This window comes from Antechinus flavipes, chromosome 3 (genome assembly GCF_016432865.1).
Source record: "Antechinus flavipes isolate AdamAnt ecotype Samford, QLD, Australia chromosome 3, AdamAnt_v2, whole genome shotgun sequence".
NCBI lineage: Eukaryota > Metazoa > Chordata > Mammalia > Dasyuromorphia > Dasyuridae > Antechinus > Antechinus flavipes.
Genome location: NC_067400.1, coordinates 601,064,964 through 601,086,096, shown reverse-complemented (window position 1 = coordinate 601,086,096; position 21,133 = coordinate 601,064,964). Strand labels below are relative to the sequence as shown.

At 44.9% G+C, this 21,133-nt stretch overlaps 1 protein-coding gene across 4 annotated transcripts in view; it reads right to left on the bottom strand.

Moving 5' to 3' along the window:
* Nucleotides 1-21,133, bottom strand: part of NPHP4 (nephrocystin 4) — a 162,430-nt gene that overhangs the window by 139,501 nt on the left and 1,796 nt on the right. For 2 of the 4 annotated variants that reach the window (XM_051988713.1, XM_051988710.1), the window contains exons 2-5: nucleotides 13,910-13,930; nucleotides 13,487-13,570; nucleotides 6,830-7,006; nucleotides 4,861-5,013 (exon numbers count right to left, since the gene is read on the bottom strand). In XM_051988713.1, the coding sequence (XP_051844673.1) occupies nucleotides 4,861-5,013; nucleotides 6,830-6,964 (288 nt within the window). In that variant the 5' untranslated portion in view covers nucleotides 6,965-7,006; nucleotides 13,487-13,570; nucleotides 13,910-13,930. Of the gene's footprint in view, nucleotides 1-4,860; nucleotides 5,014-6,829; nucleotides 7,007-9,808; nucleotides 9,864-13,486; nucleotides 13,571-13,909; nucleotides 13,931-21,133 lie in introns of all 4 variants that reach the window. The other 2 variants (XM_051988711.1, XM_051988712.1) reach the window with 2 other exon arrangements.

Here is a 21,133-nt window from a genome sequence, read left to right as displayed (position 1 = left end):
GCTCTTTCACAGCCTGAGTCTCCATGATCTATCTCAATTCCTTTTCCTGCTCTTTCACAGCCTGAATCTCCATGATCTATCTCAATTCCTTTTCCTGCTCTTTCACAGCCTGCGTCTCCATGATCCATCTCAATTCCTTTTCCTGCTCTTTCACAGCCTGCGTCTCCATGATCTATCTCAATTCCTTTTCCTGCTCTTTCACAGCCTGAGTCTCCATGATCTATCTCAATTCCTTTTCCTGTTCTTTTACAGCCTGTGTCTCCATCATCTATCTCAATTCCTTTTCCTGCTCTTTTACAATCTGCGTCTCCATGATCTATCTCAACTCCTTTTCCTGATCTTTTACAGCCTGCGTCTCCATGATCTATCTCAATTCCTTTTCCTGCTCTTTTACAGCCTGAGTCTCCATGATCTATCTCAATTCCTTTTCCTGCTCTTTTACAGTCTGAGTCTCCATGACCTATCTCAATTCCTTTTCCTGATCTTTTACATTATGGATGTTAAGGGATGACTCCTTGGGCCAAATCGTCCTAATACAGGAAGACTATCTGTCATGTTAGTGACACATTCAACACTCAATAGAAGCAGAATTGATCTACGACAAAATATATATCTTCATTAAGTCCAGGAGAGACAGGAAGCAATTAAAAGAGTAAAATCATAAAGACATAATGGGAAACAATTCTGATGAGTAGGAAAAAGGGGCAGAGACAGAGCTTCTCAAACACATAGTCACAAAAGAACCATATGTCCCAAGAGATGGCAGCTAGACTAATGGGCAAGGAATTCTCAGGAAGGAAATGTCACAACTGGAGGACAACATTTTGGATGATCCTGGGTTTCTACAGCCCAAAGCTAATAGAACCTCGATAAGCCCTAATAGTGAGAAGCAAACCCAGATCTTGCTGCTTTCCTGTAACCAAAAGGACGGCCCTAGAGAGGGCAAAAATGGAGGTTCCAGGAAGGGTTCCGAGAACCAGGCTCTCCAAGAGGCAGTATGTCGCCCTAGGCCTAAAGGAAATTGAACCTGGGGAGAGGGGTCAATCTTAACTTCTTCCATCTGGACCACCATAGCAAAACAACTCCCGCCTTCCCTAATCTCTAGGCACTCCTTTAAAGTGGAGAGAGAAATGAGGTTGATTTTTGGCTATCTAATCTGAATCAAAGTGCTATTACCTACAATGGCTGACTTTGTTAGTAGTTAGCGAACTGTCTCTGAAAAAGACTATCAAACTCTCTCCCTTTTGAGGCTGGAATTAATACAAATTCTGATTTTTAGAAAAGAGTAATTAACTTCTGACAGCAGCTGATGATGTGGGAACTTGGATCTCCTAAGCCATCAAGATAGGCAGCTAGATAGGAGAGTGGATAGAATGGCCAGTCTGGACACAGAAGTCTCTTCTTCCTGAGTTTAAATCTGGTCTCAGGCACTTCCTAGCTGTGTGATCCTGGCCAAGTCGCTGAACTCTGTTTGCCTCAGTTTCCCCATATGTAAAATGAGCTAGAGATGGTAAATCACTCCATTATCTCTGCCAAGAGAACCCCAAACAGGGTTGGTCACAAGGAATCAGATGTGACACATGACTGAAAAAAGTGAAATAACATCTAAAGCCATTAAGGCCATAGAGAGAAAGCTCTTCAGGCGGTGGTCATCTAAGGGAGAGAGGCCCTGCCATCCATGACTGGGCACTGGACAGTAACCACCTTGTGGTGTAGCTTGCAGTAACTTGCCTTCAGCGCCCCGCCATGAAACCTTCGCTGGTCCTCTCCTCCAGGTAGAAGGGACTTTCCCACAATAGTACTTGTTTTTTACATCCCACTGGGTTTGTGCCTTGGTGCCTTCCCCGTGATCAGCCTTTGACAACATTTATTTATTAAGCTCTAGGTCACTAAGACCACAAAGCCTTAAAAATGAGAACGTCCCAGCCACAAGGGAGCTTCTGTTCTTTAGGGGAGATGGCATCTACTTGTAGAAACACAAAATGAACCGAAAGGAAGCTTGGGAGAGGAGAGACAGGAGCCACGAGGAGATCGGGAAAGGCCTTGTGAAGGAAAAGGCATTTAAGCTGAGCTGTCAAGGAAATGAGGGACTAAAGCAAGCCATGTATATGTTCTTGGCGGGAAGAACAGCCTCCAAAGGCACAGAGTGGGAAACAGGGCAAGGCGGAAAGCCAAGAGAGACTGAGGACATACACAGAGGAGCTGGGACAGTCTCATCAGAGAGGAGAAGGGAGAATGGGGGATAATATCCTCGAAGAGAAAGAAGTTCATGGCAAATAAAGACAGCCAGCATTTATGCAGGGCCCACTGTGTGCCAAGCTCTGGGCTCAGCACTTTACAAATGCTCTCATTTGATCCTCCCAACAACTCTTGGAGGTGGGCACTGTTATAATCTCCACTTTACAGATGAGGAAACTGAGGCAGGCAGGGTGAAGTGACTTGTGCAGGGTCACACAATTAAGTGTCTGCAACTGGATTCGAACTCAGAAGAGGAAGCTTCCTGAAAACAGACCTGGTTCTCTGTGCACTGGACAAGCTATTCTGCAGTAGACACCAGCTACACCCAGCGAAAGAACTCTGGGAAATGAGTGTGAACCACTACATAGCATTTCTAATCCCTCTGTTTTTGTCTGCTTGCATCTTTGATTTCCTTCTCAGGTCAATTTTACCTTATTTCAAAGTCTGATTCTTCTTGTACAGCAAAATAACTGTATGGACATGTATACATATATTGCATTTAACATACACTTTAACATATTTAACATGTATTGGTCAATCTGCCATCTGGGGGGAAGGAGGGGAAAAGTTGGAACCGAAGGTTTTGCAAGTGTCAATGCTGAAAAATTACCCACACATATATCTTGTAAATAAAAAGCTATAATAAAAAAATGGTAAAAAAAAAAAAAAAAAAAAAAAAAAGTCCTTTTCTGAGGCAAGCTCAAGGGGTCCCCTCCTAAAGAGAAGGGCTGGAGAAAAGGCTCCCCCATGGGCGGGTGCTTGTCCCTGAGATTCTATCTGCGCACACAGCAAGCACGGCCCTGAGACAGGCCATGGCCTGAGTCATTCTGACCATCTGGGCACAAGCGAGCCCAGTGTCTCTGTGGCCCCTCTGCGTGTTCAGAGATGAGCACCATCTGGGACAGGCCTGAGGGAAGGGGGGGGTCCGTCCATCACTGTGCCTATCAGAACCCTAGCACCAAAGGCCAGAACGCCGCTGACCCACAGTCTTTTCGTCTAATCATAAGGGAGGGAAGCCGATCCTCCTCCACGAGGAGCTGGCAGAAACGCTGCCTCAGAGCCCCGGGAGGACCGGCCCCAAGGAGAGCCTTCAGCGTGTCACCTGAGGGAAGGAGGGGACCAGGCCCAAGAGAGGCGTGCTTGGCCCTCCCAAATGCTGACCTCTTCAGGGAAGACTCCTCAGTGAGATCCTGCTCCCACCATTCCCATGATCACTGAGGCGGCAGCCACCAGAGCCACCTCACAGCATGGACAAAGTGGTTCTGGTCAACAGCCACCCAAGGGCCTGGGATGGGGAGGAGGGCCGAGCTCCGGTCCAAGTGACTGAGGACGGTCCTGGCATCTCTCCTGGGGAAAATAAGGGACTGGCTTCTGCGGCCCGGCCTGCACCAAGCTGGATGTAAATGTAACAACAGGAAGCCCTTGGTGAGCGCCCACTGAGGAGAGGATGGCGGGCTCGGCGCCAGAACTACAGAAGTCCCCAGAATGAAGCAAGAATCGCAGAATTTGGGAGTTGGGGGAGCCTCCAGGAGCCATCTGTGTGTGGAAGGAGCCTCCACTATACCCTCCTTACAGGTGGTCACTCAGCCTCCATCTGGAGATCCCACAGCCTCCCAGGATGTCCCTGGGCGGCCCCAGCACCTGACGAGGAGGCCGGGATGTCCCCCGAAGGCTCTACCTCTCAGGACGTGGGTTCAGACACCAAGTCTGATCTGGCTCTATGCTGATACATCCAGGTGCTGCAAGTTTTGGCCTCTGCAGCCGAGAGGAAGTCTCGCTCCCTGCTGGTGGGGAACCTCTCTGAGCATAGCTGTTCCATCCCCCTCAGCCAAACACGCCGAGGTCACTCAGTGACAGAGCCCGGGCCCTTGCCTGGCTGGGCAGCCCTGGGTAGACAGAGCGCTGGGCCTAGAGTCAGAAAACCCCAAGTTCCCAACCAGCCCCGACATGTGCCAGCTGTGTGACCCTGGTGAGACCTGCCTCCCTTTCCTTAGCTGTGCAACGAAGACAATAACAGGACCCCCTGGCAGGCTGACGGTCACAATGCGCTTAGCACAGAGCACACAATGGGCACTGTTAATCCCCTCCCCCCTCTCCTGGTTGCTCCTCGAGAGGTCTTAGCCAGTCAGGGTCTTCCTTGACGTGTGGCCCCCAAGTAAGCCCAGCAGTGCGGATGGGGCGTGCTGACGAGAGTCGGTGGGATGAGCGCCCCCGTATTCCAGGGCTGCCTTTCTCTGCATTAGCCTTCTGTGGCTGTGACATCCTGGTAGTTCATATTGGGCTTGCGGGCCACCAAGCCTCCAGATCTTCCTCAGACCAACTGTTCTCCAACCATCCCTCCCCACCATATCCTTGGGAAGCCGAATGTAAAACTTTAACCTGCCCACTGAATCTCATCTGATTAAACTCAGCCAAATCCTCCAGCCTGCTGAGAGCTTTCTGGATCCTGACTCGGTCATCCTGAGGCAGACAGAGATCACAGGATCCACAACAGCCCGTGTTGGGTGTCTGACACAAGGGCACCACAGAGTCCCGGGTACAGCGCTCCATGGCACCTCCTCCATAGCCTGGGAGTGCGGCTGTGGGGGGCTGCGCCCGGCCTCACCCCAGAAACCCTCCTACCTCATTGAAGATGATCCTGGGCTGCTGCCCCGGCGTGGACTTCAGGGGCTTCGCTGCACTTTTCCATGTCTTCCCAAAGAAGTGCCGATAGGTCATATCAAAGAAAGAGATCCGAACATGGTACTCCACGCCCGACAGCACTTCCAGCAGCCTCTGGGAGACAAAAGGGACAAGAGCCCACCTGAAGGTGCTCTGGGTCTGAGCCTGGTATCCCGCCCACGGGGCACAGCAACAGGGCTTCTCTGGGAGGGGGAAATTGCGGCTCAACCCCATCTAGGGGCGAGCGGCAGGGAGGGGAGAAGACCTCGGCCCCCTTGCGGCTTTTTTCGGCCTGGATAGTCACAGTAAGTGGATCACACAAAGCCGCCTGCGCAACCTCTCCCTCCCAGCTGCTGAAATGCCTAACTAGGGAGGAGAGGGGATCCGGGCCTTGTTCTCCATCCCTGGCTCAACCCACTCCAGAGATGCTCCTTCCCCGCAGGGAATCTCTTTTTAAAAAATATGCTATTTTGGCCTTGTGCAGAGAGCCCCAGATCAGGAACTGGAGTTTTGGGGCTCAGGCTTCAGCTGGGGGGGACTATGGGAGTGACCCAGAACAAACTGCTTCAGCTCCCTGGCCTGAGCTCCCAATTCTACGGAATAAGGGCTGGAGAGCTCCCACTGTCTCTGCCAGGCCTATGTCTGTGAGCCAGTAAACCTGAAACCCCAAGAAAAAAGCTTCATAAGTGACCCTCCCAAATTAAAGCAGTATTTTAGCTTATTTTAGTTAAATTAATTTCAATTCTTTAAATGAATATTAAATTGCACAATCAAATTAAGCTAAAAGAAAATAATAAATGGACGAGAGGACAGAACCCCAGGCCTAGAGTCAGGGAGACCCAAATTCAAATCTAGACACACACTACCCGTGTGACCCTGAATAAGCCATTTAACCCTTCTCTGCCTGGGATTCCTCAGCTGTAAAGCGCTAACAACGCCCATCTCACAGGGTGGTTGTGAGGGTCACCTGAAATGATGTTTGTAAAAGCACTCAGCACCTAGAAGTTACTATAGCAGTCCTTATTCCCTTTATCTCTAGAAGAACCGCCCAGAAATCATTAATAAGGCTAATTAACCTTATTGATTATTGGTTGCTAACTGATCATTAATGGGGTTCTCATGGGGGCCAAACTCAAGCGGCCCAGCCTGAGTACAAAAGTTCTGACAGAACCGAAGCAGAAAGGCTTTGGAAATGAACTGGGCTGACGGGAGGCCCAAGGCCTGGTGCTGGCCTTCATTAAGAATGAAAAGACTAGTGTGCCAGAACCAGCACAAACAAGACCATCTCTTAACATTGTGGCTCAATAAGCAGGGAGTAACTGTGACCTCTGAACTGTGTGTCTCTGTCTGTGTGTGTCTGTGTCTGTGTGTCTATCTATTTCTGTCTGTCCGTGTGTGTGCCTGTCTTGTCTGTCTGTCCGTTTCTGTCTGTATCTGTCCATGTCTGTCTGTCCATCTGTCCATGTATGTTTGTCCATTTGTCTGTGTCCGTCTGTCTATGTGTCAGTGTCTGTCCGTGTCTATCTGTCCGTCTGTCTGTATCTGTCTGTCCATCTGTCCACGTCTGTCCGTCTGTCCATATCTGTCTGTTCTGTGTCTGTCTGTCCGTATTTATCTGTCCGTCTGTCTGTGTCTGCCTGTGTCTGTGTCTGTCCGTGTCTATCTGTCCATCTGTCTGTGTCTGTCTGTCTGTCCATCTGTCCATGTCTGTCCGTCTGTCCATATCTGTCTGTGTCTGTCTGTCCTGTGTCTGTGCCTGTGTGTGTCTATCTGTCCGTGGATCTGTGTGCTGTCAGTGGTTTTCCAAGGCACTGAAGCTGACCAAAAAGCTGACTTAAGCAGCTGCAGCAGTCAAGGTCCCCAGATACCCAGGACTCGGGGTTGAGGGCACAAGATGGTGGACACTCCACCCTTTGGTGCATCCCTTTACCTGCTTAGCCTGCAGTCCATCCAACCTCTTCAAGACGCACTGAAAGGCCGTGGACTCCTTCCCGAGCTGGCGCCCTCGCTGGGGGTGGGGAGGGACGGAGAGGTTCTGGAGGAAGATGCGGTGCCACTCGGTCATCCTTCCAGCTCCGGGGTCCCTCCTGCCTCTGGGTTACCTGGGCTGTTCAGGTCAAACAAAGAGCACAGTGATAGCAGCAGCCACGGGCGGTCCGGGAAGGCCGGGACTGATCCGCAGGCAGGCGGGCCCGCCGGGGGGTCAGACTTCCCTGCAACCACAGAGACTTAGTTCTCCTGTGAGACCTGCCACAAGGCTCCAGGCGCTCTCCCCAGCTCAGGGCCCGGACCTGGCCATGGAGGCCCACCCCGCTGGTCCCTGATACAGAAATGAACAAGCTCAGCGTCTCCCCCACGATCTCACCAGTAGGGTGCAGCCCTACCCACATACACTCAGGCTTTCACCTGGGCCTTTGAGCATCCCCCACTGGCCAAGCCAGCATCCCGGTGTCCTCCTCTAGTTCGTCATAGACAAGGAGCATTTATTAAGCACCAACTCCGAGCCAGGCAGGGGCTGAGCGCTCGATCTCCCAGCACCACATGGACACCAGCGGAGTGCACAGGTCACTCTCCAACCAGCCACTCCCTGTTTCTCTGCAAGCTCAACAGGCCCCCTTTTGTAAGGTCATACTTTTCATTGCTGACAGCCTTTCCTCTTTTGTAATGTGTTTCAGCTCGAATGTATTCATTGCCTCCTTCCCCGCAATGTGAATCTCATCACAGCGACATGGAAGGTTCTCAAATTATTTGGACTCTCTGGAGATTGCAGCATTTCATTTACAAAACATCACCAAGGGAATATTGATGCAAAAACAAGGGAATTTTGTTTCATGTTCAATGAAAGATATAAACATCGATAAGAAAATGTTAAAATGCATTAAAGAGAGAGACCGTGAGCCCATCAGTTGAGGAATGGCTGTTTAAGTTATGGTATATAAATGTAACACAATATGATTATTCTATAAGAAATGATGAGCAGCTGATGGAAGTGGATCTCTTCGATAAAGAGAGCTAATTCAGTTTCAATTGATCAAGGATGGACAGAAGCAGCTACACCCAAAGAAAGAACACTGGGAAATGAATATAAACTGCTTGCATTTTTGTTTTTCTTCCTGGATTATTTATACCTTCTGAATCCAATTCTCCCTGTGCAACAAGAAAACTGTTTGGTTCTGCACACATATATTGTATCTAGGATATACTGTAACCTATTCCACATGTAAAGGATTGCTTGCCATCTGGGGGAGGGGGTGAAGGGAGGGAGGGGAAAAATTGGAACAGAAGTGAGTGCAAGAGATAATGCTGTAAAAAATTACTCTGGCATGGGTTCTGTCAATAAAAAGTTATTCACTGGTAAAAAAAAAAAAAAAACTATATTTTGAAAGTCCAGATATAACATATTAAAGTGAAGAATTCATTTTACTCTGAGGAAAAAAAAAATGATGAGCAGGCTAATTTCAGAAAACTTTTAAAAATTAAACTATATTCTTCCATTTTTATACATCAATATAGGCAGGTGACTTTCTGATTTTTAAAATACAGCCAGAAGCGACTGGAAACTGAGGGGATGCCCATCAGTTGAGGAATGGCTGAATAAGTTATGGTATATGAATGTAACACATATGATTGTTCTGAAAGAAAAAATAAGCAGGCTGATTTCAGAAAAGCCTAGAAAGACTTACATGAACCGATGCTAAGTGAAGTGAGTAGAACCAAGAGAACGTTGTGCAGAGACAACAAGATTATGTGGCCAACTGTGCTGGACTTGGCGCTTTTCAACAATGAAGCGATCCAAGACAATTCCAATAGACTTGGAATGAAAAGTGGCATCCGTAACCAGAGAGAGAACTATGGAGACTGAATGTGGATCAAAGTCTAGTATTTTCACACTTCTTTTCTTTTTGTTGTTTGCTTGCTTGATTTTTTCTTTCTCATGTTTTTTTCTGTTTTGATCTGATTTTTCTTGTGCAGCATGATGAATATGGAACTATGTTTAGAAGAACTGCACATGTTTAGCCTATATTGGATTGCTGCTGTCTTGGGGAGGGGAGAAGGAGGGAGGGAGGGAGAAAAATCTGCAACACAAGGTTTCACAAAGGTGAATGTTGAAAACTATCTTTGCATTTATTTGGAAAAATAAAATCCAAATAAAAAAAAAAAAAGAAATATATCATGGTAAGAGAACATGGTAAGATTAATAAGCAGCCAGGCAGTCAAGAAGCACTGATGAAGCCCCCTACTATGTGCCAGGCACTAGACATACGAGGTAAAAGCAGGCCCCTGGTCTCAAGGAGCCTCATAGAATAAAATGGAGATAATCGCAGAAGGAAGACCTAGTGGGTAATTGTTTAGCCTTCATTCTCAAAGACCATGACCCGAGGTAGGTGACGCCATGCCATGCAAGTGAGATGGATGTCGGTAAGGGAGGGCTGAGCAAGATCCCCTGTCTCACTTTCTCTTCCAAAGCCATAAGGTTCAGTGGCCAAATGGAATTTACCTGGAGATGGCCCAAGGGAGACCTCTGCCTTTTAGGGAAAGATCTACTGCAGAAGCTGGGATTGGAATGGAAACTTGAAGAAAGCCAGAAAAATAAAGAAGTGGATAGTGGAGAGGAGACAGATCATTGCAGGGGTGGAAGACAGAGTCCTGGGGAACAGGAATGGCCCCTGCAGGATCACAGTGCTCAGAGAAGGGACAAGGTAGAAGAAAGGTAGAAAGTGCGAAGTGACCAAGATAGACGAGCATTACATGCTAAACAGAAGGTTCTATATTGGATCCCAGAGGCCAGAGGCGCTGTCCCTCACCATGCTGCAGGTGAATGGCCCGATTTATGGTGGCTAAGCGATGCACTGGGTGAGTGCTAGACCTGGAATCAGGAAGATCTGAGTTCAAATCCAGTCTCACTTACCAGCCGTGTGACTCTGGGCAAGTCACTTCACCTCTGTCTGTCTCAGTTTCTTCAACTGTAAAATGGAAATAATAAGAGCTTTGCAGGGTTGTTGTGAGGATCAAATAAGCTATCTAAAAAAAAATGTTTAGGTCAGTGTCTGGAACATAGTAGGTGCTATATAAATGCTAGCTATCCTTATTGTTTTTGTTGTTGTTGTTTTGCTTTAGAAAAATCTTCTTGATAACTGAGCAGAAGAAACAATGGCATTGGGATGGGCTTAAGGCACACAAAAGAGAATCCTTCTGTGTGTATCTACAACCCCATTTTCAAAAAGATGGTCACAAGATCAAGAATATTCAAGTTTGCAGAATAGACGTCAATAAAATGAATCATTAAAAATATTACTTAAAAGAACCCCATTTTCTAACTGCCATCTATATAGAACCCAGTTGACACTGGGTTTACTAAAATACTCTTTTCCCTTTCTAAAATTTTATTCTTTATTATAAGGAATAGTTCTGCGTTAGGTAGATATATATTAGAAAATGAAGATGATTTTTAAAAAATGATATCCCTATTTTTTTTTTAAAGAATACCATTTCCTGATTGGCTTCCATTAAAAAAAACTTGGAAGAATATTTCCAACAAAAATAAATCCTCTAATATTTGAATACTTTCTAGAGTAAGGAAAGAAGCAGCCTGGCTGCTAAGAATGTTATTCTTCTTCTTTCCAAGGCAGTATTTCTCTTTCTTTATCAACATTTCCTCTGAACCCATTTCTGAAATCTCGATTCCCAGAAATTTATTCACCTCCCATCACTCCCCAAAACCTAGCTCGAGTCCCCTAGATGAGGGCAGTACCAAAGAGCTAGGTTGCAATGTCAATCTTTGCTAATAGGTTCTCACAATCAAATCTAGGAGATAGTCTGGCCTGAAAGTTTCTAGAATTTGATTCTGAGCCAGGAAGAATTAACGTTCTCAGTTTAGAGATGAGAAAACCAAGGATACAGCAAGGGAAAAGATGTGTTCAAAATCATACATCATTCATAGAATCATACAACCTCAAAGGTGAGTGGGAAAATGGGGAACATCTGCTCCAAACCACATCTGAACAATCTGCCCCTCTTCAATATCACCAACAAGCCATCCATCCAGCCTCTATCCAAAGACCTCAAATGATTAAGAACTCATTTCTTCTCAAAGGAGCTCATTCCTTTTTTTGGAGTTTCAATTGTTAGCAAATGTGCTTTGCTCACTTTTTGCTACTTCCACAAGCTGCCACTAGATTTGCACTCTAAGACCAAGCAAAACAATTCTAATCCTTCTTGCACTTGGCAGTCCTTCAGCTATTTACCATCTCTTCTTCTTCAGGCTAAAAATCTCCCATGAGTCAAGCTCCACGTGCACCCATAAGCCAACACAATCCTCCTTTGTGGTCTGAACCGAGCGGGGTACAATCGCCAACCATTATTGCAGACAAGATGGTTTAGTCATTGCAGCCTTAGACATTTTAGGTCAGCTCCCTGACCCTTCTCTGTGCAGCCTTGGGCATTTAGAAGCTCTTCTGGCCTTCCCCTCCCCCCCATCTATCAGACTGCTCTTTCTCAGTCTCCTATAGAGGACCTTTAGCTGTGTCTAGCTCACAAAATGGGGGCACCCCCAACCCCTCTCTCCTGTTCTCTCTATATATAACAATGCAATCTCACCAGCTTCAAGGATTCAATGACCATCTCTAAGCGGATGATTCTCAGGTCTATTAATCCAGCCCTAACCTCCCCCCGACCTGCATCTCCGGCTGCCTGCTGGATACCTTGAGATGCCCCAAATGGAATGCATTCCATCGCTCCCTAAACCTCCCTCCAGCAAACTTCCTTCCTAGAGACACCTCCATACTCCCAGGCTCGTGATGCAGGAGACATCCACAGCACTGCTCCCTCCCCTGCCCTTGGTGCTGCGGGTTCTGCATTCAAACATCTCTCATAAGCTCCCTCTTCTCTCCTATGTCACTCTTGTCAACCCACACCTGGTCTAACAGGGAGCTTCCATAGCTCTTCCTGTAGGAAGTCTCTCCACTCCAGTCTATCCTTCATTTGGCTGCCAAAGCAATCTTTCTAAAGTTCAGCTCTGACTACCTCTCCCTCCCTCCCTCCCTTTCTCCCTTCTTCCTTCCCTCCCTCCTTCCCTCTCCTTCTCTCTCCATCTCCAGGAGCAAATATCATTTGGTTCACAGTCTTGTCCCTTCCTACCTTTCTGGTCTCCTTACAAACATCCACATTCTCTATGGCCCAGCACTAATGGCTTTCTCATAGCGGCTTCCACCCAACATTGCATCTCCAGACTCTGCCCTTTCACTGGCTGTCCCTTCCTTGTCCCAGGGTGCTCACTCCTCTTATCTCCTTCCAGTCAACTCAACAACCTCCAATTATACTTCTGTAAGAGGTCTTTCTCCATTCCCCTTAAAGCTAATGCCATCCTCCTAGGATCATCTCCAATTTATCTTATAACATCTTATCTGTATGGAGGTATATTGTATCTGTATATTGATACTCCCATTAAACTGTAACCCCTTGAGGGCAGAGGCTGCTTTTAATTTTCTTTACCTTCCCAGTACTTAGCCCAGTAGCTGGCATACAGTAAGTGCTCAATAAAGTACTGATGATTCTTTTTGGCTCAGTATCATAATCTTGATTTACCTTGAGTTTCTAGCAAAAGCCTCTAGGTCTTTTTCAAATGTCTCAAAGTTCTATCCATCACTCCCTCCACCATTGATTTTTTTAAATCGAACCTAGGACTCTACATATATTCAGATGAAATTTTAGCCCATGATTCCAACATGATGAAATCTTTGGGGATCTTGATTCTGCTGCCGATGTGCTAGCTTTGTCTCTCTGCTTCGTGTCACATATAGATTTTTAAAGTATTCTATCCATAACTTCATTTAAATCATCGATAACAATACCAAACAAGAGAGAGCCAAAGGGGCAGATCCCTGGGCCATTCTACTAAAGAACTCTTTCTGGATTGATTGTAATTAATAAATTACTACTTTCATGTCTAGTCAATCAACCAATTTTAATCCATTTATCCCCATTTTGTTAATAATCCAAAATTCTATATTAAGTGTAAATGAATTGGAGGTAGAAAATGTGCCTCCAATCTACCTTAACTACAAGATATATGTAAATTTGGAGTCACAAAACCTGGCTCTGACCAACCCTAAGTCTGATGTTTCTGATCTGTAAAACGGGGGAAATAATACTTTTCAAACTGTAAAATGCTGCAGACATGAGAACTGTCATCCGCTTCAGACACAGCGCCTTTCAGACACACTGACTACATGCTCTTCCTTCCAACCCTTTTCTTGTGTCTTTGCCATGGTTTTTGTGTGTCTCTCACTTGGAATGACTTCCCATTCTTTCAGGCTCCACTCATCTATTTCTACCAATATCTCAAGGCCCATCAGCTCCTCTTTTAGCTCCTCTATGTGGTTATCTCAGACTCATTCATAAAAACTCACACCAGCTAAAAGCAATCAACCCCTCCTCTCAACCACAAGAGCTCTCTACCCCCTTCCCTTATCACACCAAGTCTTTCTACCTGACATCCGAATGAGCACACCGAGTCCATTATCTCACAGATAGATTAAGAGTTCCAGGCTGGAGCCTGAATCTTTTCTTCTTTCTATCTTCAACTTACCTTTTCATAATGCCTTACACAGAGTTGCCACTTAATACCTCTGACTCCTCTCCCACCAGCTAGGATTGCTCCTCCCTGGGGAACCTAGAACAAACATTATTGCTTTTATTTCTAATCAAGTAATGGCAAAACTTCTACATGGAGGGTCAAAAGAACCTGTGGTTTCAATCACCACCTCTCTAGGCTTCCATTTCTTTGTGAAATGAGAGGGCTGAATTAGAGAGTTCTTAACCCTTTTCGTTCCCGGCCCCCCTGAAGCTTAGCCCCGCAGGGGATCCATGGGCCACAGGTTAAGAGCCCCAAACCAGAAAGTCTATGAGATCTCTTCTAGTTATAAAGCAACAAAGCTACCAATCAATAGCTATCAATAAAAGCCATTAGTTATTTGATATTGTTATTAACTGAGCCATTTACAATACCTACCCTTCCTTCATCCCGCTGCTCCTGCAAGAAAAAAAAAAGAAATTTTTGAAATGGTATCAATTTATTTGTTTAATATCAGTCATTGACAATTGATATGATCACATAATTTTCTCCTCAGCACCAAAAGATCTTTATCTTCCTGGAATATGCTCATCCCCAAATTTCCCACAAGAAATGTCCCCTCCTCTTTTACTAGGCAGACTGGACCTTGTCCAGAAGTAGGTGACTAGAATGGGGAAAGAACTGAGGTCATGCCATAAGAGAAACAAAAGAATTCAGGCTGTTTTGGAAGAAAGAAGAAAGAGAAAGAAGGAGGGAAGGAAGGAAGAGGAGGGAGGGGAGAGAGGAAAGAAGAGAAGGAGAGAGAATGGAAGAATGAAGGGAAGGGAAGGGAAGAGAGGGGAAGAGAAGGGAAGGGGGAAGGGAGGGGAAGAGAGGGAAGGAAGGAAAGAAGGAAGGAAGGAAGGAAGGAAGGAAGGAAGAAAGGAAGGAAGGAAGGAAGGAAGGAAGGAAGGAAGGAAGGAAGGAAGAAAACAAACATTTAATAAGAGCATACTTACTATGTGCCAGGTTCTGTACTAAGAGCTAAGGATATAAAAACAAGCAAAATACTGCAGTAGTTGTTTAATGAATAGAGATTGACTGAATTCATCAATACTTATTTCATATTTATGTACTCTTTTTTAGTCATTTTTCAATCATTTCTATTTTTCTGACCCCATTTGGGGTTTTCTTGGCAAAGATACTAGAAGGGTCTGCCATTTCCTCCTCAACTCATTTTACAGATGAGGAAATTAAGGCAAACAGGTAAAGTGACTTGTCCAGGGTCAGTATGAAGCCAGATCTAAAATCAGGTCTTCCTGACTCGAGGCCTAGCATTTATCCACTATGTCACACCCCCCAAAATGAGCCTATTAGATATGACTTAAACTTCATAGTCCATCCCTTGATTGCTTGTTTTTGCACAGGCTGTCCCAACTGTCCCCCAATTCCTCCATCAACCCCCACCCATCTCAGAATCTTTAGCTTCCTTCAAGACTCAACTCAAGTGCTCCCTTCTACAGGAAGTCTTCCTAATCCCCCTGACTTACGGGGCTCCCCTCCTCCTCCAAGTCCACTGCATGGCTATGCTCTCTCTCCAATGAAGCAAGCACTTTGAAGGCACACTGACAAATGTCTTTATGTTCCCAGTTCTTAGCAGGTGGCGTCTCTTGCACGGAGGAGGCACTCAGTGCTGATCAACGGGGGGCCATCCCCGCCCCAAGTGGACCGCAGATGGCAATGCTAGGTAGAGCTTATTGGGACTAGCAGTGAGTCTCACTGAGGAGATCTGCAGGGACTCAGAACAAGCCATACAGAGTTATTATAAATAAGAGAACGTGAAAGAGAACAAGCCATACAGAGTTATTATAAATAAGAGAACGTGAAAGAGAACACCTCTAGGAAATAGTTCTTTCATTTGGATTTTTCACAGACCATCCTTCAGGACATCTCTACCTGCTTTAAGCCTGTGTTAATCATAAGAGTATTATTACTATTCCTACTCCTCCCAAACTCTTGGCTTATAATTCTCCTCATGTTCGTAGCCAAACTCCTAGGAGAGGATGTCTATGTTCACTGTCTATGATCTCTCATCTCCTATTCATTTCAGCCTTTTGGAATTGGGACCCAAACCCTACCAGTCAACTGAAACTGTTCTCAAGATCACCAATGATTTTCTTTAATAACTAAAAGGTCGGGGCAGCTAGGAGGCCCAGGGGATAGCGCACCAGCCCTGAAGTAAGAAGGACATGATTTCAAATTTGGTCTCAGACACTTAACACTTTCTAGCTGTTTGACCCTGGGCAAGTCACTTAATCCCAATTGCGAAAGAAAGAAAGAAAGAAAGAAAGGAAGGAAGGAAGGAAGGAAGGAAGGAAGGAAGGAAGGAAGGAAGGAGGAAGGAAGGAAGGAAGGAAGGAAGGAAGGAAGGAAGGAAGGAAGGAAGGAGGAAGGAAGGAAGGAAGGAAGGAAGGAAGGAAGGAAGGAAGGAAGGAAGAAAGACAAAGAACTAAAAGATCTCTCAGTCCTCATCCTTCTATACTTTTCTATACTTCTGACTCCACTGAATATAGCCCTTTCTCTACATCTTGTCTTTTTCTTTCTCTGCATCCCCTTCCATGACACTGCTCCTGGGTCTCCTCCTCCTATCTGGCTACTCTTGTCAGGAACCTCTGCAGGATTAGCACCCCTGTCTAGCCTCAATCTAGCCTCAATGTATCTGTGTGCACAAAAGCTCGATTCTATACTTGCTTCTAGGCCCTCATTAGTGCCCATGAGATAAATCACTCTCTTTAAGCAGATGTCTCCACATCAACATATCCAGTCCCCATCCCTGTGCCTATCTCCCAACTCTACTATGTGATGGACATTTCCAACTAAAAGTCCTGAAGGCATCTCAAATTCATTATTTCCAAAACTGAACTCGTTATCTTTCCCCCCGCGCCCAGCCCTCTTCTAAACTTCCCCATTTCTGTCGAGAGTGTCATCGATCTCATTCCAGTTTCTTATTCATTCTCAGCTCTTCACTCTCACAGCCTTTCGGCTGACCAGCTTTATTAATTCTGTCTCCAAATTAGCTCTCAAATTCATCCATCTTTCTTCCACTCACAGAGCAACCTCCCTAAATCATCCCTTCGTCACCTCTCTCTTGGACTACTGCATTAGTCTCCAAATTGGTTCTCTACCTTATCAATTTATCCTCCACACAGCCAGAGAGGGGATATTTCTGAAGCCCAAATATGGCCATGTCATTCCACACCCCCCAAAAGATATGAGGGTCACCTCTCTCTGCAGTGACATGCCAATTCTTGCTGAGTGAACTGAGCAGAACCAAGATATTGTACACAGTAACAAGGTTATATGATGATCAACTGTGATGGCCGACGCTCTTCTCAACAATGTGGCGATTCGGGGCAACTAGGTGGTGCAATGGATAGAGCAGTAGCCCTGAAGTCAGGAATTCAAATCTGGCCTCAGACCCTTAACACTTCCTAGCTGTGTGACCCTGGGAAAATCACTTAACCCCAGTTGGCTCAGCCAAAAAAAAAAAAAAAAAAAGTGATGATTCAAGGCAATTTCAATTGACTTTGGAAAGGAAATGCCAACTGCATTCAGAGAGAGAACTATGGAGACTGAATGTGGATCGAAGTATTTTCACTTTTTTGTTTGTTTTTTTTTCTCAAGGATTTTCTCCTTTTGGTCTAATTTTTCTGGCACAACATGACAAATATAGAAATCTGTTTGAAAAGATTGCACTATTTAACCTATACCAGATCGCTTGCTGTCTTGAGCAAGGGAGAAGGGGAGGGAGAAAATTTGGAACACAAAGTCTCACAAAAATGAAAGTTGAAAATTATCTTTACATGTAGTTGGAAAAATAAAATACTATTGAGAAAAATAAAGTAAAATACCAATTCTCCCATTTGGCATTTAAAGCTTTTCAAAGCCCAGTTTCAATCTATCTGTTCAGGCACACTACTTTCCATTTACCTTCTATTCCAGCCAAACAGGCTTGTTTCTTCTTCACAGATGACATTCCATCTGTCTCTCCACTTTTTGCAAAGGCCATCATCCCCCATGGCTAGAATGTTCTTCCTCCTCTCCTCTGCCACTCAGAATCCCGACCTCACCGAAAATCTCAGTTCTCGCCCCATCTCCCACACCCAGCCTTTTCTGATCTCTCCTCCCATAACCTTTCCTGCCCCTAAATATATCAAATTGTAGAGGGCGGAATATTACACCAAATCACTATGTGTTCACTCTGTATTTATTTTGAATTTATATTTACACATTATTACCCAACAGCAAACGTAAGTATTTCAAGGAATATTTCATTTTTGTCTTTGTATCTCCAATTCCTGGAAAAACTGTCATGGTAGCTACTAGGTAGGTTAAGCAGTGGCTCTGGAATCAGAAAGACCTGTATTTTAATTCAGCCTCGGATGCATACTAGCTCTGCCCTCTTCCTCTCTTAGCCCTGTAGCTGACACTGCCATCTCCAAAGTTGCCATCCCCTTCCTCACCCAATGGCCTTTTCTCAATTCTTGACCTCCCTACAGCCTCTGACCCTGACTACCATGCTCTTGCCAATGGTATTCTCTTCTAAGTTTTCACAGCACTGAGGTCTCTTGGGTCTCCTCCTGCCTGGCTGACTTGTGCAGCCTCTTTTGTCGGATCTTTACCCAGGTCACAACCACTGATGGATGTCCCCCAAGTCTCTGTCCAGGATCCTCTTCTCTTCTCTATTCTCTGTCCCTCAGTGACCTCCTCGTATCCCACAGAATCAATTGTCATCTTGAAGCTGATGATTCTCAGATCGATTTATCCACCCCAGCTTTTGTCCTAAACTCCAGTCTGGCATACCAACTGTCTATTGGACATCATCCACAGGATGTCTCAGGGACATTCTGAACAGGACAATTTAAACTCAATATGTCTAAACTGAACTGATCATCCACCCCAGCCCCACGCTCTCCTCCTTGTAATTTCTATGATAAAGGCACCCAGGCTCCCAGCCAGGTGGGATCCCTGCCTCCATCCTCCTACATCCCATCCCTTCTCAAGTCCTGATCACTGGACCCGCCCCACAACTCCTATGAAGCCCTGCTTCTCCCCTAACCTTGGCACTGCCCCGGGGCAGGCTTTCCTACCTCCATGCTTGGGCCTAGTGCCCGCGCTGCTGGTTGGTCCCTGCTTCAAAGTTCTGCTTGACTCCAATCCCCATCAACCTATAGGCCCCATGGCTAACCCATCACCTCCAGGATCATGTAGAAAGCCTCTGGTGTTCAAAGCCCTTCTTATGAGGGCCCTTCGCAGCCACCCAGCCTTCTCCTGCCTAAATCCCTTCCAGCTCCCTGTCCTGCTTTGCTGTCCCTCTAGCTCCCAACTTCCCTCATATGTTCCAGCTGTTCCCCATTCCTGCAATGGTCTCCCCATTTTCTCCAGCCTTCTCCGCCTTCCCTTCAGTCCTAAGAAAAATCCCACCTTCCATAGGAAGTTTCTAATACCAAGACCTCCCCTCGCTGATTATCCCACATAGTGATTTGCTTGTTGTCTCCCATTTTAGGCTACGAGCTCCTTGAGAGCAGAGATGGTTATGTTTTGTTTTGTTTTGTTTTTACTTTTTTCTTCATCCCCAGGCCTAGTATACAGAAGTTGCTGAGTAAATGCTTGCTGACTGTCTGACTGACCTTGGCCAAGTCCCGTAACCTCTCTCAGATTCAATTTCTTCATCTGTAAAATGGGACCAGTAACGTTATCTACCTCCCAGAATTGTTGTCAGGATAAAATAATTGTTATTTGTAAAGCGCTTTGCAAATAACACTATAAAATACTATTATTAGAGGCCCTTCAAAAATACTTGTTAAGTTTAATTAAACTGCAAGGATTGTGGAACCAAATTCTCCTTCTGGTTAAATCTATCAAGGAGTCCTGAGAGTCTTGGCTACATTTTGCCCTACAGAGTCATTCCTGCCCCACCCTTTTAATTACTACACACAGTGAGCTCTACATCTCTCAGTTGGATGATTATGAAAATAGACTTGTAGAAAATGATCTCTGAAAGTCCACCTGTTTCTCGCTCATGTTTTCCTAGAGGGTGCTTTCAGTATTATCTGAGAGAATTTTCCTTAAGTATTTTACAGAAAAGAAAAACTGAGCATATGGTCAGTGGCTATTGCTATCTTTCTTTTGGAATCCTCTGCCCTTTGAAATGGTTGAAAATCAAAGCTTAAATGCCTTGAAAATTGTCACTCCCCACCCCAATCCAGGTTTCTTCTTTATGTGTTGGTTAAGTCCAGGATTTCCTCCTCTTACTAACTTCTTAAATTTCATTTTTATTCTATTTTATAACAGACCACATACTGAGGCAAAAGAATGAAATGTCATGGCTGTTAGATTATAATCGATGATAAGTACAGCTAGCTCTAGATAAGCTGGCAAATCTGTTTCCTTTCATTCTTATTTGTTAGTCTCCTTCCAGTTTCACCTACAGATGTTCTCAAAATGATCTGGCTTGACTGGATCTCACTTCTTTATGTAACAGACGCTGGCACATAAGCAGTAAATATCTTCATGGTGATCTATTTACTTAAGTTTACCATGAGCACTATGGATATTTTAATGAACTCCAATATGTATTTTATCTTATGTACCTCAAGTCAACTTCGGCATTTGACTGTTTTCCTTTAAGGGACCAAGTCATTCATCTTATTAGTTATCAAAGACTAATATATCTAATTCTAATTGTTTTACACTTTTATGTTCCCAGAGCCAAAGAAGAGTTAGCAGTTAGATGACCAATGGATAGAGTGACAGGCCCGGATTAAAATTCTCCCTTGGAACAAGTCGTTAGACCTCTATCTCAGTTTTTTCAAAAATAAAACTTGAGACACAGCACCCACCACATGGTTGTTGTGTGGTTCGAGATAATACTTGTAAAATGCTTAGCAAAATGCCCAGAGAGTGAGTCTCAAATTTTTGTTCTTAGCATCTTTACACTATTAAAGATTATTGAGAATCTATCCAAATAGTTTTTGTTTATATGAGTTACAGTTATAGATATTTACGTCAATAGAAATAAAATAATAAATGCTTGTTCCTTTCTTCTCTGGCACAAAATAGGCACTTCATAACATTTTACTGAATTGAATATAGTTAAATTCAGTTGCATCATTGAATGAGAAAATGAATTGAAATATGGTGAAATCTGGCCAAAACTGTCAAAATGCAAGAGTTGGGCCACATTCTTAATGAAAAAGTAGAAGATGGATAGAGAGAGAGAGGAGGGGAGGGAGGGGGGGGAGAGGGAGAGAGATATAGATACATAAATACATGGATAGATGGACAGACAGATGCATACATACATAGATGGATAGATGGATAAATAGATGAAGTAGACAGTTATATGAGAAAATGGATGTATACAAACATAGCCCTAGAATCATATGTATATGGACTATGAGAAAAAAAATAACATAAGAAAATCCATAGAAGAAGAGTCAATAGTATTCTATAGCAATAAAGTTGTCATGAGAACATATTGTCAAAGGTTTTAGCTCAGGTGCACAAAAAGCAGAGTTCTCCATCACAGAGGTGGGTTTTACAAAAGGTCACTGGAAATAAAAGCATATGGTCTAACCTTTAAAGGCCTTTTTCCCCCCAAAGGTCCACATTATTATGAAG